Genomic DNA, 26,138 nt, shown 5'->3' with positions numbered 1-26,138 from the left:
TCTGCCTTTCCCTGAGCGTGTCTGAACTAGCACAGTCTTAAATCTGCCAGAGGAATCTGTCAGAAATCCGGCCTCCAGCAACTTCTGTTCAAGGGTCCTGAGGAGGGACCAGGCTCTGAGGCCCCATGAGCACCCACTCTTCCCTGACTAGAAAAGGGACGAAGGTCACGCGGCCAGGGAGGTGTCAGGGCTCCCATCACAGGACAGAGTACCATTCACCATTGGGATCGTGAGATTTATTCTGGCTTCTGAGTGTCAAGACAAAGTAAATCACAGGTCTCCTCAGAGATGGGGGTGTGGGGGGGGTGGAGAAGCCGAGGCCTGGGCAGGGAGGTCACGCAGCTGGTGTGTTCCAGAGGCCGAAGAGAACCTCAGATTGTCCCGCCCTCCAGCCCGGTGCTCCTTCCATGTCCCCCACATGTGAGCTGAGATGGACTCAGCTACAAGAAGTCCCCAAGTGTCCACCTAGGGGTCCTCTCCGCAAATCGCCCTGGCTCTCAGGTGCGTTTGTGCTTCCAGACACTGGGTCTCACCCACTCCCGTGATGCTTCTCGTCCTGACTCCGTGGGAAGTGTGCTCATGCTCAGGCCGGAGAGGACCAGGACAGCCGGAGCCCTGTCATTCCCATAGGGGATTCGGGCTGGTGGTGGGCACAGGGGAGCCCCATTTCCTGCTGTCCTGCTGAGGAATTTTCCTCCAGGGGCTCCCTGGGCTGGGGATGGGGGGTGGTGGTGACAAGTTTTTCAAAGAACAAGCCTCTTCCGGGCAGGGCTTACGCTGGGGACAGAGCAGCCCGCTGTGTACAGGACGCCAGGCCCGCTCTGTCCCACAGCTGGGACGGGCCTCAGGGTGCTCCCGAAACCCACCCTCTAGGCCACCACCACCATGACTGGGGAGTTGTGGGCAAGACACTGTCCCAGCAGGAGCCCAGTGTCACCTGGTGGTTCACCGTGGCCTCCAAGCAGCCCTCCCGGTGGGTGCCTCTTGCTCATTTGTCAAGCCCTCTCTTTATGGCCTTTCGGTTGTAGCCCGGTCATGCTCCAGTCTTGCCTGCCAAGGGTGCTGCCACTGCCTTCAGGGTGCGCTCTGCTGTTCTCGGCACATTGACCCCCCATAGGGGTGGAGCCCGCACAATAGTTCCCCCCCTGCCATCCAGGTCCATTGGTCTGGCCCAGTCACCCGCTCTCCCTGTTACGGCTGGAAGCCGCGATGTCGGCAGGGCTGGCGGGACCAAGACGGTTCTAGTCCTTACACTAGAGCTTTCTAAGAACCAGAGAGGGGACTCGCTGGGCAGAGGAGACCCAGCAGGCAGGAGTCAGTGTGAGGCTGTGCACTCCCAAGTCTCCTGAGGCGAGCCCAGTCCGATGTGACAGTGGACGTCTTGCAGGGACACCCCTGAGCAGGAGCAGGTATCTGGTCTAGGCAGGAAACCCCACGGTGGAGAGAGCCCGGGGCGGGGGCCGTGAGGAGACACAGGTGGCTGGGCCCGGGGCTGGCTCTTGTCTCTGCTCCGCACTAGGATAGGATATGGTGGCCCAGGACAGGGCCTCATGGACTCTTCACAGCGACTGGTGCCGGGGCCTCCCCGTGGGCGCCGTGTCCTCCTGGGCTCCTCCTCCCTCACAGTCAGCTCCAGCAGTGAAGGAGGGGGAGGCTGGTGCAGGTGCAGCTGGGTGGAACGCGGGTCTCTGGGTACCACAGGTCCCAAGAAGCCCCAGGACGCAGGGTCCCTGGCACCGTCTCCCAGGAAGCTCACTGCTTGGTGGCGATCTTCTTCTTCCTCGCTGACAACAGGTCATAGAAGGGGACCCGGGTGATGCTGGCCCTGGGGCGAGGTGGGGGGGGGGAGGAGACAAGCTTTCAGGGCCGGCTGGATGCCAAGGGTTAGTCTTCCAGGCTTGTGGAAGGCGGGGAGGTGTTACCATGCGCTGCTGCAGGGGAAAGGGCAGGGGATCCTACAAGGACCAATCCAGGGAAACCCAGCCCTGTTAGCCTGTCCACTGACTGTCCCAAGGGCAGGCCCAGCAGTGGTAAGGTCTCAGGTCAGAAGCTGAGAACTCAGCAAAGGGTCTACCCATGGAGCCCTTTTCTAGTTCCCTAAACATTCAGGGGGGATGGAAAAGCTGGGGTGAAGCAGAGGGCTCATTGCCAGGTCCAGCTCTGCTCCTCACTGCTGTGGAGCCCTGGACAGCACTCTGTCCTCCTTGGGCTTCTCTGAGTAAAAAGAGTCTGCAAGACCCTGGGGACCCAGTGGCCATTCTAGGCGATGCGTTTCATCTTTACCCACGTCTCCCACTGGCTGGGCTCCTTCCAAGTACCAGCTACCAATCAGCGACCCTCTCTGTGATTTGCCTGGGCGGCCCAACAAACCCTTGTGGTTGGACTCTCCCTTCTATAGCCCCGGGTCTGGCATGATGCCTGGCTTACAAGAACACGCCTGTGGAATACGGGTGAGTGACACGGATCGGCAGGCCACAGACAGGAGGGACATCCTGGAGCTGGCCGCTTCACAGACAAGGAAAGACGGATCTCCAAGAAGCAAGGCTTTGTGGAAGGTGACATGAGCTGTCCTGCACCCCAGCTACCCCCTTACCGGATCGCCTCTATCCACTGGTCGCGCTCCTCCGCGCTGGGGGCCGAGATGCGGTAGGACTCGTGCTTGCCCTCCACCACCTTGCCGTCCCCGGCCGTCTTACAGCCCTTTATCTTCTGCCCCCGGCAGCCGGGGTTGAAGAGCTCCAGGCAGAACTGGGGGAGGTGCCAGGTGAGGGCGAGGTGGCAGGCGTGGGGCATGCTGGGCTGATCCCCCGGGGGCTCAGAGGGGACATGATCAACATGACCAGTGCTCCCACGTCAAGCCAGTGGCCTCAGCAGGATGTCCCTCTCAACAGGCCTGTTTCCCATGCCAGGGGAGGGGACACTGAGCACTGACTATGTGCCAGGCTCCATACAGCCCTGTGGCACTGAGGTGCAGACAAGCACAGCGACTTAAGGTCCCCAAAGCAGTGTCAAGAGTCAAACTCTGTGAGACAACTGAAGCGTGTCCTTCTGATGACACTGAGTGTCCCTGGGGCCCCAGCCCCAGGAGGGACCCCTGGAGTGGCTGGGCCTCCTGGAAGGTCCTGCCCGGCTGCCTCCCTCATCCCTGCTGAGCAGTCCGAACCCAACTCTCACCGGCTTCTTGGGGTCGTCCACCTTCTGCACCGAGAGGTTCTCCAGTGGTATGATCCCCCGTGGTTCCTTGTCCTGTGGGGAAGGAAGGAAGGTCAGGGGCAGAAAGAGGAACTGGCCCATCCTCCAAGACTCCGCTGGCCCCTGGAGCCCTGGGGGGGGGGGGCGGGTGACTCAGGAGACGGGCAACTTTGAACTACGGTCGCTGAACCCTGAGCCTTGCAGTGCGAGGCAAGCAAGCTCTCTACCACAGAGCTACAGGCCCAGCTTAGGAGAGCCACCTTCTAGCTTGAGCTCTGACTTGTGCCTGGCCTGAGCCCTGCTTGTTTTTTTCTCCTGCGTTTCCTCGTCTGTAAAATGACCTCGAGGAGAGATATAACACTGTGTGTGTGTGTGTGTGTGCACGCGCACTGGCCAGATCCTGCAGCAGGGTCTCTCATTTGAACCCAGAGCTCGCTGATTCAGCTAGCCTAGCTAGCTAGCTTGTCCCGAGGATCCCTTGTGTGGTCAAGACGTCCTCCATAGACTCATATGCCCTGAATGCTTGGTCCCCAGCTGATAGAAATCTGGGAGGTGGAGCCTTGCTGGAGGAGGTGTTTTTCTAGGCTGAGGGCTGTTCTAGCCAGCTCCCGCTTGCCAGAGATCGTCTCACTCTCCTGCTACTGTTTGCCACTTGGTGCGGTGAGGAGGTGTTGCCCAGCCTCTGCTGTGCCATCTTTGCCCAGCTGTCAAGGAGCTTCCCCTCTAGACCGTAAGCCAAAAATAAAAACTTTTCTCCCATCAGCTGCTTCCGGTTGGGTTCTTTATCCCAGCAAGGAGAAGGGAACTACGAGCCCCTGGTTCCTCTGGGATCGTAGAGGACTCCGCTGGCGTGCCGGGGATCTGAACTCCAGTCTTCATGATTCGGCACCAAGAGCTTCATCCGCTGAGCCTGTCCCTAGCCTGGGACTGAGTATTCTTAAAGGGGTCCCATCACACTGAGCTGCCGAGTGGGGTGGTGGGATGTCCTGAGGGTGGGCTTAGCCACTCACCGTGGTGAACTCGAAGTAGTAGAGGCAGTTGTCGGTGAGGATGAACCAGCGCCGCTTCCAGGTCTTCACGCGGCCTCCTGCAAGAGGCCGACGGCGTGGAAGGTCAGCCTTCCCCTCCCGCGCCACTGGGTTCCCCGTGGGAGAGCCACAGTGCCTCCCGGGCACAACCGTCCCCTGATCCATCCCTTCCACACCCAAAGCCAACTTCCCTGGAACTGCTGGTCCCGTACCTGAGTTCTGGGAGATCTGGCTGTGAGGAAAGTGGGGCCATCCCCTGATCTCCCTGGCCGCTGCCACCCCCAGCTCAGCCCTGACCCTGTCCCCGTGCCCAGAGCTTACTTTGTACCCCGTTCTAGCGAGGACTGTCCAGCCTGGTTCTAGAGGGCTGAAACACGCAAACTTACTAATCTCATGACCACCTATGGTGTGGGGGGCACTGGTAACCTCATTTTACAGGTGAGGAAAATGAGGCAGGGCGAGGCTAAGTTTCTGCCTCTGGTCGTGTCTCTTCCTCCTACAGCCCAAGCTCTCCGCAGTGTCATAGACCCTGTCACACAATCGCAGAAACCAAGCCTTAGGAGCCAGTCACCAGCACATAGTGGGATGGGGTGTGACCCAAGTGCTGCAAGGCTCTGTGACTTGGAGCTCTCCTGGGACTGAGAGTTGGAATCTAGGGCAGGACAAGAGACCCAGCAGTGTGTAGGACAGACTGGCGAGGTGTGAGAGACAGAGGGCTTCGGTGGGCATCTGGGCGTTTAGGCGGGGCTGACACGGTGCTACGCGCACAGTAGGTGCTAGAGGCTGCCTGGGCTGAGCTCCCTGTTCCAGCATGGCGGTATCTTTCCTCACCCGATTTGGAGGGCCGCAGCCTCTAGCTGGCTCTCTTTTCTGGGGAGGATCCTGGGAGGCTCCTTGTGTGAAGGAGGCCGGGCAGGTGGCTGGATCTGCTGTTCCCCTCACCCTCCGCAGCACCCACTGTGGCTCTTTCTCTGGGCCACAGCCCGTCACCTCTGGCCTCCTTCAGGGACACCTAGCCCCTCTGCCATCCAAAAACCTGCCAGTTGCTGGGTGGGCGGGGGATCTCCTAAAGCCTTCCTGACCTTGCTGAACGTTGGCTTCCTGAGACTGACCACCCAAAGGCTGGGCTGGTCAAGAGACCAGTCCCTTGCCTATGCCTAATAGTCCTGAGTAGATGGCACTCTTCCCAGCTCTGGGAGAGACACATGGTTGTCATGGATCCTCTGTCTCCTGTCCCCTTACAGCTCAACCTCCTCTGACCCTTCATTCCCAAGACAGATGGGTGGGTGAGAGGATGGAGGGTGGACAGGTGTATGCACGTATGCACGTATGCGTATGTATATACATGGATGGATGAACAGGAATAGGCAGGTGGATGAACAGATGGGTGGATGGGTGGGTAGACATTAGTGAGTGAATGGATAGATGGATGAAAAACTGGATGGGTGAATAGGTGGATGGATGGACAGATGGGTGAATGATGAGTGGGTGGGTGCTTTGATGGGCAGGTACATGGATGGATGGGGGGTGGGTAGATGATGGGTGGGTATACGGATGGGGGAGTGGATGAATGGGTAGGTAGATGGCTGTGTGGGAGCGTGGGTGTGTGTCTGTGTGTGTGTGAGCCACATGGCCACAAGTGACCGTCAGAATGTGTGTATGTGAGACTTACCCAGTTTGAGCAGCCAGCCCTCACGGTCGGGGTTGAAGAAGGTGTGGGTGAGGTCACCGCCATCGTCCTCAGGGATGGAGAATGGCTCGCTCTTGATGCTGTCAAAGAGGTTCTGCCAGAGGGGAGGGAAAGGCCTGCCTGACTGCAGGGTCTGGTGGCCTTGGGCAGTTACCCCTGCTGACCGCACTTGGCAAAAAGCACTACTCAGATCCCTCAGGCTTGGTCCTGCCCACACTCTTTGTCACCTTTCCCCCGGGCTAGTCTCAGGGCCAGCTAATTGGATACACGCGCGCGCACGCACACGCGCGCGCACACACACACACACACACACACACACACACACACACACACACACCCTGGTTAGAGAGGGAGTCTCACTGGACACTGCCCATGGCTGAAGGGGTCCCTCTTGTGCTTAGACAACGGCAGAGTCTTCCGGACATGCTGGGCTGAGACACAGTGGAGCTCCTCAGGAGTTGGGGATCGGCCCGCTCCAGGCTGAGGGGCCCAGCAGGGGGGGCCCCAGGGGGAAGTTGACAGTGGTTCTCAGGGGACCCTCCCAGCAGCCCTGGCTGAAATGGGCTCTGATTATGGGGCTGTGGGTGTGAAGGGTCTCCAAGAACTTTCTGGCAGAAAGAGCTGCCAAGGAGAAGCCCTTTGGGGTGAAGAGCAATTTGCCCAAGGAGGTAAACAAGTGGGGTTGGGACCTCTCGGGGCAAGGTGTGAAGGCTGGTGCAGACCCTCTGAGTATTTTGAATCTCCTGTCGTGAGGTATTGAGCTCCATGGGCACCTGGCCTGGCCTTGCAAGCGTTGGGAGAAACATTCTAGACTGTTTCTTCTCATTGAAGCCAGGACAGGATGTCATTGGTGGCAATTAAACCTTCCTTTTAGTGCATCCGTGTGCGCCATGGACAGTTTCTTCGAGGTTTGCTCTGTTCTCTGTCTGATCTCGAAACGCTGCTAATGGCTGGTTACTGTCCTTTTGTCCAGATGCCCCAAGGGGTGCAGGTCGGAAGCTGGCTTTCTTGGGTTGCCTGGAGATGGGGCTGTGGTGCCCTCGGAGCCAGACACCGCGTCTCCGTACTCAACCTCATAGCCATGTGGGAGGCCAGGAAAGCCAGGCCCAGTTTCTTGTGTGGGGGCGTCACCCACTCCCCCAGCCTCTCCCTGGGAATCCCCGGGTGGTCAGGCTGGCAGGAAGGTCCCAACAGCAGCAGAGATATGAGCCTACATAAGTATTTGGAGGCCCTGGCCTGTGCTTCTATTAAACCCACAGAGGTGCCTGGAAGTTTCTGTGGTCACTGTGTTCGTATACATTCTGTCCCACACAGAAACCACCCGGCACGCCCACACTTCCTGTGCCTTGACAAACTTGCAGCCTCAGTGCTGGGTGTGTGTGTGGTGTCACGTGGCCCTTCTCCATGGCTCTGAGGCCCTGGGCCCCAAGTTCCCCTCCTCTGGGGCATCGCCTCTCCTCTCCTTTCAATCTAGGCCGCTCAGTGACTTAACTCTCTCTCTCCCTCATCTCTAGGCTCAGGAAAGGATGGTGACCCTCAATTGGCTGACAGAGCTCGTTTTTAAATTTTATTATCAATTTTGTTGATTTACTTTTTTTTGAAAGAGACAGGCAGACAGGCAGAGAGACTGAGAGAGTGAGAGAAAGAGAGAGAGGGAGAGAGAGAGGAGAAAGAGCATGCCAGGGCTTCCAGCCACTACAAATAACCTCCAGATGCATGTGCCACCTTGCATATCTGGCTTACAAGGGTACTGGGGAATGGAATCTGGGTCCTTGGGCTTTGCAGGCAAAGGCCTAAACCACTAAGTCATCTCTCCAGCCGCCCCCCACCTTTATTTTTGAGGTAAGGTCTCACTCTATCTGGCCCAAGATGACCTGGATCTATCTCACTCTATAGTCCCAGGCTGGCCTCGAACTCACAGCAATCCTACCTCTGCCTCCCAAGTGCTAGGATTAAAGGTGTACACCACCATTCCCTGCCAGACCCTTGACTCCGACAGACTCTGGAGAGACGCGTGACCTAAACCAGCTCAGTGGGCTTTAATTATGGGACTTTAGTTGCTTGCTGGGTGAGCTGGGAGCATGGGGCTATCTGGGTGTGCCTGCATCGCTTGGGCAGAGCTTGTTTAAGAGGAAAGTCAAGACGGGGGACACGGGCGCCAGCGAGGCAGCCACCCCACGGAGCCCTGAGCTCACCCGGCCCCTGGATCTGGCCGTGCTGGAGTCCCACGGTCTGAAGACACTTGGTCTTCACAGTGACACAGGTGAGATTCCCCCAGCCCATCTTGCTCTCTGGTGTCTGCAGGGGGCAGAGCCGGAGCCAAACATGGGCTTAGATTGCAACTCACTCTTCACAACTCCCTCGCCCCAGGCCTCTGGTTAGCTGCCTTTCAACGACCCTTCTATCCTTGGCTGTACTCTGGGAACAAGGAAGACCAACCAGGGCAAGATGTGCCCAGAACCTCTGATAGGCCTGGGCAGGGACCCCGCAGGGGACCGCAGCTGCCTCAGACTCAAGATGCTCAGTCCCATGAGGTGCTTCCCCTGCCTAGGCCTCAGTCTCCCTACCCGAGCACGCTCTCCTGGCTCTCTGGATTCATTGAGCCCCTCTGAGCACGTTGCAGGTACCTGGCCAGTGCTTAGCCCCTGCGCATCTCGGAAGACACTGTGAGTCTGAGTCATCAGTTCACGGTTGGGGAAACCCTTGAACCGAGGAGGGTCTGGGATCCATCTCGCAGCCTGTGTATCCGGCCCCCGTCTTTTAAGCAGCCTATCCCAAGCCCAGCTGGACAGCCAAAGGCGACGCCAACCACATGGCCCCCACACCACCTCACACTTGCTCCTCTTCAAGGCGTTCCCACCTGCCCACCGTCCAGGGCTCTGTGCCCTCCTTGGGGGTGACCTCTCTGTGGGCACAAAGCTGTCTATGCGAGGCTACTTGAAAGCATGATGTGGCTTCCTCAGCAAGGCCCGGGGTGGGGGGGGGGGGTCATTTCATGGACAGCCCACTTCTGCCAAGAGGCAGAGCGTGTGGCCAAGTGCTTGCTTTACAAACAAGGGAGTGTGGAGCCAGAGAGAAGGTGAGAGGGTTCCCGAGTCCACGCAGCTGCTCCATGAAAGCCCGAGACGGCAGAGCAAGCTGGGTGCTTTGTGAGGCTACCTGGGGAAGCTTCTAGAGTCAGCAACCACTCTCTAAGCCAGGCACGTTGCATCTTAGTTTCTGTGCCAATCCTGCCAGGCGAGCTCTGAGGAGTTCAGTGTTCTGCCAGATGCCTCAGCCAGAAAACTGGGGTTCCCTCCCTCCTGGCCTTGCCCCTCTCCTTACTCTGTACTGCTAACGAGGGTGTGCAACACCTTCTAGTCTCCTCCCCTACCCCGACAGAGTGAAGCCAATGGAGGTAACAGGTTGGCTATACTTGCAAGAAGCAAGCTAAGCTCTGTGTAAATACAATGCTGCCAGCAACAAAAGCCTGGCTTGGGGGGACCCGAGGAGGCGATGACGCTGAGGAAGGCTGGCTGGACAAAAGGCAGTCACGCAACATGGGGAGACCCGGCAGGTCCAGGGATGGCAGACGATGGTCAGGATCTGGGGCCAGGTGGGCCAGCTCTGCCCCCAAATAGTTGAGCCACCAGTCCTTGGATGTTTTTATGTTCCAAAGTGAGGGCTGTTTCTTTTTTTAATTACTTACTTATTTACTTGCAAGGAGAGAGAGAAGAGAAGGGAAGAGAAATGGGCATACAGTATCTTCTGCCACTGCAAAGGAACCTCAGATACATGTGCCACTTTTTGCATCCGACTTTACGTGGGCACTGGGGAACTGAACTTGGGCCTGCAGGCTTTGCAAGCAAGCGTCTTTAACTGTGGAGCCATCTCTCCAGCCCTGGTTTTCGCATTCCTAATTGTTCTTCCTGGTGGCAAGAACCAGCACCAGGAGCCTGGCTTCTGCCCCCTGCACAGGCTCTACCCTCCACAGTTTAAAAAGAAGTTCTAAAGCCCTTGTTTTAGGTAGAGTAGACCCTCCGTGATGCACGTCCCCACTCTGGGGACCAAGGTGGCTTGGGGCTAAGGAGAAGGCAGTTCTTGACTGGGAGGGCATAGAATCGCCCCATGTTCTTGAGGCAGGGGGTCCACCCCATGCTGAACTGGGTGGGGGGCATGTCCCTGCTCCCTGGCTGCTGGCTCCTGTCCTGGGGCCAGGGGTGGGGACTGAGGTGTTGACAGACTGCTCCTGAGGCTGGCTGTCAGCATCCCGGACTCTCATGCCCACCCTTGCCCACATCGACCCCTATCTCAGACACCAAACCCCTCCTCGTTCCTGCCCACTGTCTCCTCTTTCTGGAAGGGACCTGCCCTGCTTTGCCTTGGGAAACACTCCTATCTAGCAGTCAAAACTAGTTCAGAAGTCACCGCCTCTGGGGACGCATCCAGGATGACACCTTTGCCTGCCGCCAAGAGGACGGTTAGCGGTGATGTGACATCTGCACAGTAACAGTGCCACAGCCATCATGGGACCAGCGACTCAGTCCTGAGGCTCACGTACAACTCACCTTCCCACCAGACCCTGGACCTCGGTCAGGGCTGAACCTCTGCGGAGTCATCCCCGAGTCCCTACGCCAAGCCCAGGGACTGACTGACTGACACAGCGAGGAAAAAAGTGTTAGGTGAGGGGACAGGAGGACTGGGACCTGCTCGGCTGTGGGAGGTTCTGGAAGACCCGCTTCCTCCTTCGGAGGACCTGCACTAAGAAGCCGGGATTGCGGTGCGGAGGCTGGAATCCAGGGTCTTGTGCCCGCCGCTGAGCCGACCTGCTACTCCAAGGCGCCTTCCTGGGGCTTATCAATGAGCCACATGGCCTCCCAAAGATGTAAGCGCACAGCCCTCCCTCCAGGCATCCTTGTTGAGGTGGGACTGGGCTGGGAAGACCACTTGTGATGGCCTGGGGGGGGGTCCCTCCAGGTAGTGTCCCCTCTGCCCATGCTCTATCTCAGAGGGGCCCCCTGGGCAGCCAGCGCCCTCTCACCCGCAGCTGCTCCTCGGGCAGATCTCCACCATCGTTGATGCCCCGGTTCATGGTCACGAAGCGCTCGAAGGGTGGCCTGTCCCTTACGTTGGGGTTGTGCAGGCCAGTGTTCAGCATGATGACCGAGAACGACAGCACGTAACAGGTGTCTGTGGAGCCGGGCAACAGTCACAGCGCTGGCCCGGGTCCCAGTTCCCTCCTGCACCCTGCTCCTCTCAAGGCCATGAGGTCGCCCAGCCAGCCAGCGGCTTGACTGAGGCCTGGTGGCCCCCCCGCCTCTTGCTGACTCCCGGCTCTCACTGACTTCAGCTGAGGGTCTAGGTTCCCACTGCTGCTGCTGCTGCTACCCCTCCTCCACCAGGTCCCCCTCCTTTCCCCACTTCCCTCTTAAAATCTTGCCAATTCTACTCCAGCCCTCCCAGGGCCACCCCCTCTGGTCTCTGCTCCTGGGAACTCTTCTGTGGCTTAACCAAGCGCTGCCTGATAACCTGGCCAGTGCTCAGGGGGTCTCTGGGGCCACGGCCTGCTCCAGGCTTGGGGGTGTGGCTGTTTCTCGGGGTCTTCTGGATCCAGAGCTTGGAAGGCTAGCTCTGCCTAACCCACAAGTACCCAGCCCCTTCAGCCTCCCCGCCCCCCCAGAGACTCTGAGACTAACTCTGAAGCAACGTCACGTGCGACAGCAATGATTTTTCTCGTTGGCAGTAGCGATATTAGTGGTTCCGGCTTGCACTCCGTTCTGCGCCCACATGCCCATCCTGGGAGGCAGGTGCTGTAACACCTCCATTTTACAGACGAGAAACGGAAGCCCAAGGAGTTTAAGTCACATGGCAAACTGATTCAAATCTGGTGCTTTAGAAAAGCCTTCCAGCTGGGCATGGTGGTGCTGGCCTTTAATCCCAGCACTCGTGGAAGGTGTGTGTGGGGGGGGGAGGGGCGGGGACAGAAGTAGGAGAATTGCCATGAGTTTGAGGCCACCCTGAGACTACATAGGGAATTCCAGGTCAGCTTGAGCTAGACTGAGACCCTACCTCAAAAAACAAAAACAAAACAAAATAAAATGGCTTCCATTCTACCTACTGATATTGACTCTGTGTGTGTGTGTGTGTGTGTGTGTGTGTGTGTGTGTGTGTGTGTGTATTGCAAGAGTTTCAGCATGTAGCCCAGGCTGGCTTGGAACTGGTGGTAACCCTTCCTCATCCTGTCCTCTGGGTATACCCTGGATGGCTCCGTTTAGAGACATCTCTTTGCCCTTCCCCCTACGTGCCCCTTGCCCCCGAATGCTATTTGCCCTATAACCTCTTCAGAATGCTTCCTATTCATCTCAGCCTTTGCTTAAATGGAAACTCTTTCCAAAAAGGCTCTTTCTCCCCCTAACCTCCCGCTCACCCTTCAAAACCTGATTCAGACCTTACCTCCTCGAAGAAGCAATCTCGAGCATACTGACCCTCCCACTGCTGCGCATCTTGCCCCATCTTTCCCTGCCATCTCTCCCCAGGACCATGCCCCACAGTAGCTCCGCCATGCAAAAATCCAGGTTTTGGGCTCCTAAAGTTGGGGCAGGGGGTGTGCTCGGCACCTGCGGACCGGAAGACTCCGGGATTGCAGAGGCAGTAGCGTGTTGCAAAGGTCTCCATCATGCGATCGATCTTCTGGGCCTCCCCCGGCAGCCGGAAGCTCCACAGGAACTGCCTGGGGGGGGGGGGAAGTGGGGGAACATGCCCACAGCAAAGTGGGGGTGGGGAGAAGAAGGACTGGGACCTAAGCCTGCAGGATGGGGTGTGAGGTTGTTGGATGCACAAGGGCCAAGAGCACAGGCACTTTTGTGGGGGGGGGGGTAGGGTCTCACTGTAACCCAGGCTGACCTGAAATTCTCTATGTAGTCCCAGGCTGGCCTCGAACTCATGGTGAGCCTCCTACCTCTGCCTCCCGACTGCTCGGATTAAAGGCGTGCGCCACCACGCCCGGCCGCAGGCACTTTTGTAAGGGTGCTGAGCATCCGCTGTGGCCGAGGCACCCTGGCCCAGGGTCTCCTCTGACTGGGCCTTCCTGCCTAGGGACCTGAGCTTCCTCCCAACTCTGGAAGTTGGTAAGTTCCTTAGTGTCCGCTGAGCTTTCTTGCTTCCGCCCAGCACTACCCAAAGTTTAGTTAAAGCTTGCCAAGTGAGGGACTGGATGGATGGATGTGGAAGATTTCTATGCCTTCCTCCTCTCCTTTAAAGAGTGGTAGGAAGTCCACACGGCCTGGACGGTGTGACCTCTTGTTTTTCTACCTAGCAAATTCCTCCTCACTCTCTCTCTCTCTCTCTCTCTGTCTCTCTCTCTATATATAGTAATTATAATTATTATAATTATTATAATTATTATAATTAAATTAAATTATTATAAATATTATTATTATAATATAATTATATATAATTGTTTATGATAAAATATTATAATTAAATTAAATTATTATAAATATTATAATTATTATTATAATATAATATAATTATATATATAATTTTTATTTTAGAGAGAGAGAGAAAATTGGGGGGCTGGGGTCTCAGCCACTGCAATCGAACCCCAGACACCTGCGCCACCTAGTGGGCACGTGCGACCTTGCGCTTGCCTCACCTTTGTGAGTCCTGCTAACGTGGGATCTGGAGAGTTGAACACGGGTCCTAGACTTCGCAGGTAAGCGCCTTAACTGCTAAGTCATCTCTCCAGCCCACTCCTCACCCTTTAAAGCCCAGCACAAATGCCCCCTTCTTAGGAGCAGATTTTCCAGACCTCACAAAGACCAGCAGCTGGGTCTGGCTCTCCCTCCGCGTATGCCCCCCCACCCCAGCTGGCGCTGCCAGCTCTGTAGACGCGCCCCCACCCTCCAGGCTGTGTGACCTGCCTGGGTCACTTACCGGAGGGCCTGCACGAGGTTGAGGTTGGCGAACTCATGGCAGTCCACGAAGGCCTGCAGGACCTGGAGGTTGGTAGGGTCCCTGGGGAGGAGTGGAAGGGAACAGACAGCACAGGAATTTGTGGGACCCCCTTCTCCTGGAGTCCATCTTACACACACACACACCTGTGCCACACCCCATCTGCTCTCCAGTGCTGTGCCTCTCTGGGGGCTCTGACTTAAGAGCACCCTGTCCTGTCTTGGGTACTTCCTGCCTGGTGAACCTACTCAGGCTACTTGACTGAGTCCCCAAACCTCACTGGTGACAGCAGAAGCAGGCTTCTCCACTTCCTCCCTCTCCCCAGCTCTCAGGCCGGGAACCAGCCAGGGCCCAGGACAGTGGTCTTTTTCAGCTTGTGGAAAGGGCTAGCGCTATTTCTCCTCGGCTCCTGGGACTCTCCCCCACCCACCAGTCAGAGGGTGGTCTCACCCGCCTGTCCAGAGCCCTCCCGTGGCTCCTCCTCCCTGTTCCCCTGCTCCTGCCTTCTTCCCTCTTCTCCTTCAGCCTCATAAGGCTGCAGAGTGTTGAGTACTAAGCACTCTCTCTCCTTTTCCTCTCTGCCTGGACTGGACTTCCCCCAGACGTGTCCACTGGCCCTCTTTCTATAGCGATGAAGCCAGGGCCCCGGCTCAGGGTCCTCAGCGCTCTGGCCCCCTTTCCCTGCCTTTTGTGCACCCCACAGAGCTCATTTTCTGTCTCACTCCCACAAAGACTACACCCCCCCGAGGACACGCCGACCTGGGCCAGCGCCTGAAGAAGCGCAGTTGATACTGCTGACATGATTGAATGAGTGAGCGAGTGGATCAGTGAAGTCATCAAAGCCCGGGAGACGCCATCCCCAACATCCCGCACTCCCTGGCCTGCACAGCCACCCCCACACACCTCCGTTTCCTGCTCCCCAAAGCCCTGGCTCCACTTACTTCTCCCCGAGGTAGGTGCCAATGGCTGTCTTGTTGAGACCTTCTCCCTTGTACAGGAAGTGGGCAATGGCCTGGACGTCGGCGGTCAGCAGCTTATGCTCAATGAGATACTGGATGCCCTGGGGGGGGGGTGACACACAGCCCATGAACAGCATGGTCCCCACACAACAGCAGGCTGGGCTGGGGCGGGGACGAGGAGGTCGTGACAAGAGCCCTGGCACCTGGAATCATGACTTGGCACAGCCTGCTCCGGGACTTTGTCCCCTCCTCAGTAGAGGAGGTGGTGAGTTCACTGTCACTGGAGGTGTGCGGAGAGCCGGAGTGACGGTGATGAACCAAGTTCACGCCAGGCTTTAGCCTGGAGTTCTTTGACTATCCACTCCAGGCATTCATAACTCCAAGACTCAGTGATTCATCCATCCCTTTCGTTCACCTAATCTCACATTATTTTAAATAGACCTTTGTTTTGTCACCCCAGCTATCTATGGCCACTGTATAAAAAAAGTTAACTGATTTTGGGCTGGAGAGATGGCTTAGCGGTTAAGCGCTTGCCTGTGAAGCCTAAGGACCCCCGTTCAAGGCTTGATTCCCCAGGACCCATGTAAGCCAGAGGCACAAGGGGGCGCATGCATCTGGAGTTCATTTGCAGTGTCGGGAGGCCCTGGCGCACCCATTCTCTTTCTCCTTCTCGCTTTCATTCTGTGTCTGCCTCTTTCTCTCTTGTGCTCTCTCAAATTAATTAATTAAAAAAATAAAAATAAAAGTTAACTGAGCCAAATATACGTGGATCACCTAGTCCCTCTTCCCATCACTCCAAACTCTGCTCCCTCTGTCTAGGAGACGGTGACTGGCTATGGCCTCCTGCACACCTGCCTGGCTCTTTGACAAGCTCATAGACTCCTTTCACCTGGACAGTAGTCTGTGTAAGTTCTGAGCTACCAGTGGACTGAGAGGACATGGGACAGGGGAACCCCACGGGCAGGGCTGTGAGCATGTGAGCCTGTGCTGGTGAGTGGGCCAGGGTCTAGGGCCTGGAATAATGGGTGAATGTGTGAGACATTGGCTTGGACTGGGGACAAGGCACCTACAGCCAGAGCTCTGTGCTCTCAGCCGGCCGGCCTGACCCTTTTCCCAGAAGTGTGTGGCTTCCCTCTGTGTCTGTCTTTGTGGGACAGGGTCAGGATGAGGGGCAGCTGGCTTGCTCTGAGGTCACAGGAGATAAAACCCCCAGGGATGGGCTGTACCCAGCCTAGGGCTGGAGGATGCGTCTGGGGTTAGAGGTCTGGGTATAAGTGCCCTACTGTCTAAAAACCTGTTTCGGGGGAGGACACAGGACAAGAGCAGGCAAGGGGCAGGTCCCAGCGGGGGCGTTTCGGCACACCTTGCTGGGGTCCATGTTGAACTTCTTGCGCCCGATACACATCTCCTTCTCCTTCTGCGCCAGCCGGCTGTGGACAGGGGCATGTCAGCGCACTGGCTCCAGACCCTGTGGTCCAGACCCCGGGGGCCCTGCTCAGGGGAGTCAACATACACTTGGGGTTCCACACGGGTCCTCAAGCCCTGCGTGGGGACCACCTGGGAAAGGAGAGCATCGAGCCAGACACGGAGCCCAAGGGAGTTGGTGGGGAGCACGCAGTGGGGCCTGAACGTGACAGGGGGCCCTGAGAGTGCAGGATCCTGAGCTGGCCTGGGTGCCAGTCCAGTTCTGCCCTTAGGGACATGAGTGAGTCCCTTCATGTCTCCGAGCCTCTGTTTCCTCTTTGGTCAAAATCACCTGTTTCCAGGGCTGAGGGGAGGCTAATGGGAGAACACGGAGGGTGGGAGGTGCTCATGGGAGGGGCACTGCCAGGCCCGGGGCTGGACCATGGTGACCCCTGCCTCTCATTGTGGCGGACCTGCCCCCGGGCAGCAGCACGCAGGGCCGCCGGGAGGCTGGTGCGCAGGCGGGAGGCTGGACGGCCGCCCTGGAGAGTCAGTGGGGAGGGGTCCAGACAGGCAGGTCGAGGCCATGGGCAGCGACGTTGCCTCTTCCTTCCTTCTACTCCCTGGGCCTGTCTAGCATCCTGGGCACCCGTGGTATGGTATGTGCCTCCAGGAAGCAGCTTTTGGCGGGTGCAGCTCCTCACCTCTCCTCAGAACTTTCGAAGCAGTCGATCTGGGCAAACACCTCTGCGATCTCATCCTTCAGCTTCTGTGGACACAGACACATGGGAAAGCTCAGCCCCGAGGTCAGGTCTGCGGGGCTCAGGACATCCTGCTTGGGGGATGGAGCCATGCTGTGACCCCTCAGCTCCCCCTTAGCCTCCCCACTCAGCCCTCCTATGGCCTCCTACCCTCCAGGCTCCTCCAAGCTCACTCCCTCTGTCCTGCTCTTTTCTCTGGGGTGGGGTCCCCATTCCTTCACCACTGGTCCACTCTTTATAGTTTCCCGTCTCCTCTCTGCAGCCACAGCGCCCTCTGTGAGCTCACCCACAGGCCCAAGTTCATGAGTGTGATTCTGTGAGTGTGTGATTCTGTGAGTGTGCATGCATGTGGGTCTGTGAGTGTAAGTGCGTGAGTCTGTGAGTGTGCATGTGTGTGTGTCTGTGAGTGTGCGTACCTGGATGTCCTCCAGCAGCTGCTTTCGGTGCCATTTGATTCGCTGCAGCTCCTCCGTCTCCCCACTGCTCAGCTCGGCCGAGTCTGCGGAGAGAGGTCTTGCTTGCTCCCACTTTCCCAGGGCCTCCTCCCCAAGGAGCTTGGCATTGCTTGTGGCTGCCACTGGTCCACTGAGAGGCCTTCCTGGACCATCCTGCCCAGAGCAGCCCCCAGCCCTGGCCTTGCTCCACTCCTGGAAAGACTTCCTCTTGGCCAGAGCTGAAAGGGAGGCTTGGCGTGGCCCTTTACAATGTGCTCCTGACTGTGTGAGAAGAGATGGTTTTGGGGAGGGACACTTTACAGTTCTCAGTGAGGGTGGAGGAGAGGTGACCTTGCTAAGATCCCAGAGGGACAAAGCCACTTGGGCCGGCTGGGACACTGGGCTCCGCTAGCTCCCAAGGCCAGTTGTCCCCAGCTATGGAGATACGAGGCACATGGCACTGGCTCTTCCAGGTACTGATCCTCACACCAGGACATTACTATCCCATCCCACTCACCACAAGCTGGTCAAAGTCACCACATGGGTGGCTCACACCTGTCATTCCAGTACTCTGGAGGCTGAGACAGAAGGATTGCTAAGAGTTCAAGACCAACCTCAGTGACATCATGAGTTCCAGGCCAGTTTGGGCTACAAGGCCCCAAGAAAACCATGGACTTCCAGCTACATAGAAGGACAAGTCCTTATCCTGGCACTGTGGTATCCTTGGCCACAAGAGCCTTCCAGTCCAGCCAGCAGCTTAAAAAAAAATATTTTATTTATTTGTTTATTTATTCGAGATTGAGAGACAAAGAGGCAGGCAGAGAGAAAGAGAGAATGGGCACGACAGGGCCTCCAGCTGCTGCAAACAAACTCCAGATGCATGCGCCCTCTTGTGCATCTGGTTTATGTGGGTCCTGAGGAATCTTAGCAGAGTCCTTAGGCTTTGCAGGCAAACACATTAACTGCTGAGCCATTTCCCCAGCCCAGCCAGCAGCTGTTGAGTGTCCAGCCCCAGGATCTCACTCCACTCTGCCCATCCTAAGGCACCTGCGACCACTCGTTCTAGTCACCACATGCCGGGGAGGGTGGGGTTGACCCTGGGAGCTGAGGGATGCAGTAACCCTTCCACCCCCAGAGCCCTGCACTGGGCCGGAACAATTATAGGAGGCTGTCCAAGGATGTCCCAGCATAGCTGCTGATGGTCTGCTGTGGTGGCTTGATTCCAGTGGCCCCCACAAACTCATGTGTTCTGAATGCTAGGTCCTCAGCTGGTGGCACCTTGGGAATTGGAGCCTCCTGGAGGCGGTGTATTGTTGGGGGCGGGCTCATGGGTGTTATAGACATTGTCCCCTTGGCATTGTTTGGCACACTCTCCTATTGCTGTTGTTGTCCACTTTATGTGGGCCAGGGGGTGATGTCCACCCTCTGCTCATGCCATCATTTCCTCCTGACATCATGGATCTTCCCCTTGAGTCTATAAGCCGCTTTTCCCCACAAGCTGCTCATGGTTGGATGTTTCCTGACAGCTGGAGAAATGAGCAGGGCCTTGCTTGTGGCATGTGCCTTGATCAGAAGTTATGTCCTCTTGCCTCAGTTGGGAAGAAGTGGGGGGACATCCAGTGTCTGGGCAGCCGCACTCTTCCCGAGGCATGCCTTGCCACCCCAGGACTCTCTTGCGCTCCACCGTCACGGTCTGAAGGGACCTGCCGCCCCTTGTGATGACCACCATGCTGGGGACAGCTTGCTTATTGTACCAGACAAGTGGGAAGCTGGAGGCACACTGGGGGCCTTGGTGAGGCACAGGGGCTTCTGGGTGTGGAGGGGGGAGCCCCACCAAGGCTGGGACTCAGCGTCTCAGTGGAGCTCTGATATGGCCCCATCCATTCTGGGATACCTTCTCCTCTCCACTGCAAGAGGCCAGCTTCCCCTACTACACACAATTCCTGTGCCCAAAAGGAAGCACGCACAGAGGTCCTTCTGGGGCATCAGGGCACGTGACCCACCCTTGGAAGGCCCCAACCACGTCTGAGTGTCCATGAGGCTTCCAGCCTTGAGTGAGGCCCAGTGGGGAAAGGGCCAGGCAGAGGGCCCAGGCCGTGGTACCAGGACTCTCCTAGCCAAGTCATGGGGGATGAGACGCCTCAGGGGTAGGCTCCCAATGTACCACCATCATGACCTGGTGCACTGAGGCAGACGCCCTGTGGCGGCAGACCTGAGGGTCCCCTGCTTGCACCGTTCCTCCAGGACACGCTGCATGTCCTCATCAACAGGGCCATTTATGTTGTTTCTGGCAGCTGGTCTCAAGATGGGACTTCCTGGTCCCACAGCTCTGGAGGTCCTGTTGCCAGGGAATCAGGGAAGGGGAATTAAAGTCTAAGCCCGGGGCACCCAAACACGCCACCGGTCCTGTGTGCGCTGTCAGCCTCCCAGCTGTCTGCTTATGGTATATAATTTTCTTTTTTTTTTTTCAGTTTAAGGCAGAGGCTCAGGACGATGAGTCGGCGTGCCCCAGCTCACACAGTCCGGAGGTAGTGGTGGGGAATCAGTGTGGTCTGTGCTGACACCTGAGACTCCAGCTAAACCCTATCCATGAAAAAAAAAACAAAAAACAAAAAAACAACAACAAAAACCAAAAAACACCCAGCCCTGTCTGGTGGACCTCGGTGGGGATGGTTAGATTTGCTCGCTGGGTGGCTGGCTGAGTGGCCGGAGGAGGAGGGCTGCACAGACCTTGGCTGAGACAGGCCACGCCCCTCTCCCATTAGTCCCGCCCCCATTGGCTCTGCCTCTCCTTCCTGTCACTGTTAGAGGACTGGCGCATGCTCAATGCCAGGTCTGGCCATCACTTCTTGTCACTGTGTTCCAAAGTGAACTCTGGGAAACCCCTCTGCCCGGATCTTCCTGAGCTCTCCAGCTCTGGGAATACACTGCCTCCGCTCCCTGCATCAGCACCTTGATACCACGTCCCTTTCAACCACCCCCACCTCACCAGCCCGTCCTCTTCCTCTTCATTCTGTCCCCATGGCCTCCCCGCTCAGCCTCAGCCTAGTCACCTTGCTCATGGTGGCCTGGGCCTTTCCCCAGCTCCCTTCCTCCCCTGGCCTGTCACTGCCAGTCCAGCGTCTGGTTGTCATGGGAACAAAGACCCCCGACCTTTTGGGTTCACCGGTCCTGCTAGTGAACCTCCCAACATCCTCTCTCTCTGCAGCCACAGCCTGACCCCAGGCCTGAGCTCGGGGCCCAAGACCTTCCTTCATCCCTGCGTGTTCTCTCCCTCCGTGGGCCGTCACACATGCTGCTCCCTGTGCCCCGATGCCCTTCCTTCTCCTTTCTGCCTGGCAGCTCTTACTGACCCTCAGAGGTCCTCCTGACCCTCCCCTACTTCCTTCCTACTGCCCACATGCCCAGCACCTCTGGTTGAGAAAAGCCGACAGACTGAGCGCCCACTGTGCGCTGGCTCTGTGTGCTCCTGGCCCCTGCGCACCTCAACACCCACTGAGCGCTGCTCCTGCATCTTCCAGCTCCTCCTGGAATGCCTGTGATCCTGAATGCTTTGAAAGAGGGGAGTCTCTTTCCTTCCTTCCTTCCTTCCTTCCTTCCTTCCTTCCTTCCTTTTCCCCTCCCTTCCTCCTCCCTTCCTTCCCTCCCTCCCCCCTTCCTTTCTTCCCTTCTTCCTTCCTTCCTTCCTTCCTTCCTTCCTTCCTTCCTTCCTTCCTTCCTTCCTTCCTTCCTTCCTTCCTTCCTTCCTTCTTGCATGGGTATATGAATGGTGTGCGTGCATGTATACATGTGTGTTTATATGCATGTGGGTGCATATGCATGAGGGTACACATGTGTGTGCCTGCATGTGGAAGAGGCCAGAAGTTGGCGTTGAGTGTCTTCCTCATTTGTACCCCATCTTACTCTTTAAAAATTATTTATTTATTTATTTATTTGAGAGCGACAGACACAGAGAGAAAGACAGGTAGAGGGAGAGAGAGAGAATGGGCGCGCCAGGGCTTCCAGCCTCTGCAAATGAACTCCAGACGCGTGCGCCCCCTTGCGCATCTGGCTAACGTGGGACCTGGGGAACCAAGCCTTGAACCGGGGTCCTTAGGCTTCACAGGCAAGCGCTTAACCGCTAAGCCATCTCTCCAGCCCAAAATTTTTTTAAAAAAATTACGAAAATATTTTATTTATTTATTTATTTGAGAGAGAGAATGGGCACAGCAGGGCCTCCAGCCACTGCAAACGAACTCCAGACATGTGTGTCACCTTGTGCATCTGGCTTATGTGGGTACTGGGGAATCAAACCTAGTTACTTAGGCTTCGCAGGCAAGCACCTTAACTGCTAAGCCATCTCTCCAGCCCCCCAAATTTTTAAAGTTTTTTTTTTTCTTTTATCACAAAGCTATGTGTTGACACCACGTCAAGCCCCATGCTTTTTCTTTCTTCCTTTCTTTTTTTGGTTTCTCGAGGTAGAGTCTCACTTTCTAGTCTAGGCTGAACTGGAATTCACTATGGGTCTCAGGGTGGCCTCAAACTCATAGCAATCCTCCTACCTCTGTCTCCCAAGTGCTGGCATTAAAGGCATGCACCATGCCCAGCTCCAAAAATTGTAATACAACTTTTTTTCTTTATAATGGGTGTACCAGGGCCTCTAGCCACTGCAAACAAACTCCAGATGCATGCACCACTTTGTGCATCTGGCTTACGTGGGTCCTAGGGAATGGAACTCAAATTCTTATGCTTTATAGGCAAACACCTTAACTGCTGAGCCATCTCTCTGGCCCTAATATTTTATTTTTATTTATTATTTATTAGAGGGAGAGAGCGAGAGAATGGGCATGCCAGGACCTTTAGCCAGTGCAAACTGACTGCAGATACATGCACCACCATGTGCATCTGGCTTACTTGGGTACTGGGAAATCGAACCTGGATCCTTAGGCTCGGCAGGCAAGTGCCTTAGCCACGAAGGCGTCTCTCCGGCCCTCCATCATACACTTTGAGTCAGAGTCTCTCACTGAACCTGGAGCATGCCCGGTCCCCAGGGAGGGGGGATTCCTAACCTCTTCCTGCAGAGGGGGCTCACTGAGGTTAAGTGACCTGCCTCGGCTGACACAGCTGGAAGGTGGGGCGAACCGGGATTGGTCCATCCGGGGCCCTGCGACCACACCCTGGTGTGACCTTGTGCAGCTGGGAGTCCCTATTCCAGCTGTTAAAACTTCTAAGCTTGGGTGTTGACACGGAGCACTGACCACACCACAAGAAGACGAGGAAGGTCTACAACGACGCCTGCAACAGGACCATCTGCCGCTCCACGCCAATGTAGAGCTGGGGAAACTGAGGCATGTGTATGGATGGGGAGAGTGGAGGAGGGGAGCTGCACCTTCCCCTTTCACAGCTGTTCTCAGGCTCTGGTGGCAAGTGCATTCAAAGACCTCTTAACACACTGTCTCTTTCTGCCCAGGCTTTGTGCCCAGCAGGCGGCAGCTGACCCAAGGGACAGTCTGATAGAGTCTTAGGTCTCCTGCCCCAACGCTGGGCACGTAGGACCCTCTGACTGTTGGTTGCCTGTCAAAACGTAACAGGGAGCCGGGTGTGGGGGCGCACGGCTTAAAATCCCAGCACTTGGGAGGCCGAGGTAGGAGGATCGCTGTGAGTTCAAAGCCAGCCTGAGACTACATAGTGGATTCTAGGTCAACCTGGGCTAGAGTGAAACCCGACCTAAAAAAAAAAAAAAAAAAAGTAACAGGGTTTCTCCTTTTCTTATAGCTGAGGATGCAAGGTCATGGGACCAAGAAGACTCTATCCAAAAGGGGTCACCTCTGAGGTGTTCGTGAAGGGCGAGTTTCAGGTGCTCCTGTGTAGTCCTAGGATATAGAGTTTCTTTTCTTTTTTTAAAAAAATTATTTCTTTGCAAGCAGAGAGACACAAAGGGAAGAAAAAAAGAGATAGAGAATGGGCACACCAGGGCCTCTGGCCACTGCAAACAAACTCCATATGCATGTGCCACCATATACATTTGGTTCTACATGGGTCCTGGGGAATCGAACCTAGGTCCTTAGGCTTTGCAGGCAAGTGCCTTAACCACTAAGCCATCTCCCCAGCCCGAATATACAGCTTCTAGACAACAGTGCAAGTACAGTCAGCAGGACATTTAGGAACATCCTGCGGCTGGGATCATCCATTCCTCCTGCCCGTGCCCTGTGCCCTTGGCACGCCCTCTGGGCTTCTGCCCTCAGGACACTGCCTGCCCAGCGCCCTGCCACTTCCCCCTCACTCTTCCTCTTTCCCACCATATTTTCGTGCCTGCAGCCCCGCCCCCCTCTAGGACATCTGGCCTTACTTCCTCTTTCCTGGTGGAGGGGTGCCCATGGGGCACACAGGGAGGGGTTCCCACGAAGTTCACTGGGCAGAAGGGTGCTGGGCATGGCCTCGGGTCTTGGTGCTACGAGGCGGCAAGTGTGGCTTCCTGTCCGTGGCAGCATCACCTCTGTTTTTAACCTGCCTGCCCGCTGGCCTCTTTGCCCCTGGTCTTTGGTCGGGCCAAGCTTCGTTCTCGCCAGAAGACCACCTCCTCCTTTCCCCCTTTTGTGCAGGAAACCCTCCAGGTCCTCTCTCTAACAATCTCTGTGTCCCCTCCACTTGCCCAAGACCCTGGACCAGGAGTACCCTTAAACATAAGCCCATGGTCAACACTGCCCCAGAAGTGCTTAGAGATGTTGTATACTGAATAATGAAAGAACAAATGAATGAATGAATGAACGAATGAATAAATGAAAGAACAAATTAATGAATGAATAAATGAGCGAACAAATGAATGAATAAATAAATGAATGAATAAATGAACAAATGAATGAATAAATGAATGAACAAACAAACAAATAAATGAATGAACAAATGAATGAATGAACAAACAACTAAATGAATAAACAAATGAATGGGTGAATGAAAAGACAGGGCAATCTCTGGAGACCCTGACCTCCCAGAACAGTGTATACACTGACCTCATCCATCTCTTCCTCAGGCCAGCCTGGGGACAAGCTGAGCTTCCGCAGTGCCAACCTTTTCCTCCCAGAATCTCCCCTGTTGGGCCATACTGGCCATCTGACCTAAGCTAGCCGTTCCTCACCCTCAAACCCCTCATGTGAGCCTCAGTTTCCTTATCCGCTCCAGGGGGCGACCATCCCATACTCCAGTCTATGAGGACCCCAAAGAGGAAAGTAACATTCAGAGAAAAGACGGTTCATGTGGGACTTCTGAAGTCTTCCACTCTCGGGCTTGCTAGGGTGGGGTCTGACCCTCACTCTCTTGTCTTGCCTTCTTCTTGGCCCTGAGCCTGGTCACCTGGCTCCAGCAGGGCAGGAGTCACCTGCCCCCAGAGACTCAGGGTGAAGCGGGGAGGGTGAGGACAGGCAGAGAGTGCAGGGTGGGGTGGCATTGGCTGGCAGCCCCGTCTCTGCCTCCGCTTGCTCGAGTGACACTATTTCCCAGCTTGGCCTCCTTTACCCTGTCCTGTTGAAAGAGTCCGCTGGGTCCCTGCGTTCCTGGAAGCTCATCACCTCTGGGGATAGCCAGGGGCCGTGGGTGGAGTCAGGCTGCTCAGCTTTAGGTTTTCACTGAAGGAGGGCGCCGTTCTGGACAGAGTCAGGGTCACCTGGCTCTGAGGCACTGACAGCTCCCACTGGCCCTTACATTCTAGAACTCCAGGGGAGCACTCTGAAACTTAGGGGGCAGATGCATGGCCCCTCTCCTGACCTTCTCTCCGCTCCTGCAGGACCACGTCCACCCTGTACTCTCTCCATGCCAGCTTCGATGCCCTGTCTGCTGACTCCACACCCATGGCCCTGGCTGTGCAATGGTCTCCCTCGGATCCACCGCTCAGGCAGCGGCCTCTGTGGGTTCTCAGACCCCGAGAGCAAAAAGAAGTGCTTCAGGGGTACCCAGACAGGAACCCGTCTTGCAGCGGTCACCATTACCACAAGTATCTCTTCCCAGCCCCACCGGAGGTCTTCCCAGAATCCCCAGGGATCTAGGTGCTCTGAGATTAAGCGGGGTCTTTCTCCCCTCATTCTTGTCTGCTATCCAGTCCCTCGTCACACTTGTCCTGCCCCAGTGCCTTTGAGTTCTGTTTACCATCTGTCCCCTGGCTAGAGCTGAGCCCGGGAGGCCAGGGACAGCTCCTGCGGGGTCCCTGCAGTGTGCCAAGCCCCTGGCACCCAGTCCTATACCTCACTTCATTCAGCACGTGGTGAGGCTCAAGGTTGGGGGTCCTGGTGGAAGGTTGGGGGTCCTGGTGGTTGTTTTCCACCCTGTTAAAACTGTTTATACCTCTGCTCCTCTCAGGGCCCTGTGAGAGGGCCTCCACTTCCCCATTCTGCGGGAGGGATGCCCAGGCCCAGAGGGCTTGACTCCGGGTACTTACCTGGGTGGCACAGGTCCATTCCGAAGTCTTGATGCCAAGTGGCCTTGGCTCCTTGCTTGCTGGTCTAGCTGCCACTTAGGTGGCAGGTGCCTGGAAGGGGAGTCGCAGCTCCTTCCTGTGCGCTCCGCCCAGGCCCAGTGAGGAGGAAGTGAGCGGGGTTGGGGGGGGCATGTGTTTGTGAGCAGGCTCCTGAGACAGCGCCATACTTCCTAAAACCAGCCCCACATCTGGGGTGTGAGAAAGGGAGGGGGTGAGAGACAGAGGGGTGAGGAGGGGGATAAAAGAGAAAGACAATGAGGGCTGGAGAGATGGCTTAGCGGTTAAGGTGCTT

General features: G+C 56.4%; 1 protein-coding gene across 2 annotated transcripts; it reads right to left on the bottom strand.

Annotated features, from left to right (window-relative positions):
• Positions 1-214: 214 nt before the first annotated feature.
• On the bottom strand, positions 215-25,941 carry Cyth4 (cytohesin 4). 2 transcript variants are annotated; one of them, XM_004650283.2, is made up of 13 exons: positions 25,808-25,941; positions 17,383-17,465; positions 16,910-16,974; positions 16,165-16,231; positions 14,784-14,902; positions 13,825-13,905; positions 12,507-12,619; positions 10,931-11,079; positions 5,893-6,004; positions 4,203-4,279; positions 3,175-3,246; positions 2,594-2,748; positions 215-1,825 (listed from the first exon to the last, which is right to left on the bottom strand). In XM_004650283.2, exons 1-13 carry the CDS (start codon positions 25,824-25,826, stop codon positions 1,753-1,755), a joined length of 1,185 nt encoding a protein of 394 aa, XP_004650340.2. In that variant the 5' UTR covers positions 25,827-25,941; the 3' UTR covers positions 215-1,752. The 2 variants fall into 2 exon arrangements, with proteins under 2 accessions (XP_004650340.2, XP_045009472.1); XM_045153537.1 differs by lacking the exon at positions 215-1,825 and adding an exon at positions 1,830-1,931.
• Positions 25,942-26,138: the final 197 nt, after the last annotated feature.

This window comes from Jaculus jaculus, chromosome 6 (genome assembly GCF_020740685.1).
Source record: "Jaculus jaculus isolate mJacJac1 chromosome 6, mJacJac1.mat.Y.cur, whole genome shotgun sequence".
Lineage (NCBI taxonomy): Eukaryota > Metazoa > Chordata > Mammalia > Rodentia > Dipodidae > Jaculus > Jaculus jaculus.
This window is presented reverse-complemented; position numbering and strand designations above follow the sequence as displayed.

Coding starts and splice junctions, on each gene's coding strand:
- Cyth4 (XM_004650283.2), bottom strand. Junction 3,247..4,202: donor ACTACTTCGAGTTCACCACG/GTGAGTGGCTAA, acceptor CCTTCCCCACAG/GACAAGGAACCACGGGGGAT. Junction 2,749..3,174: donor TGGACGACCCCAAGAAGCCG/GTGAGAGTTGGG, acceptor CACCTCCCCCAG/TTCTGCCTGGAGCTCTTCAA.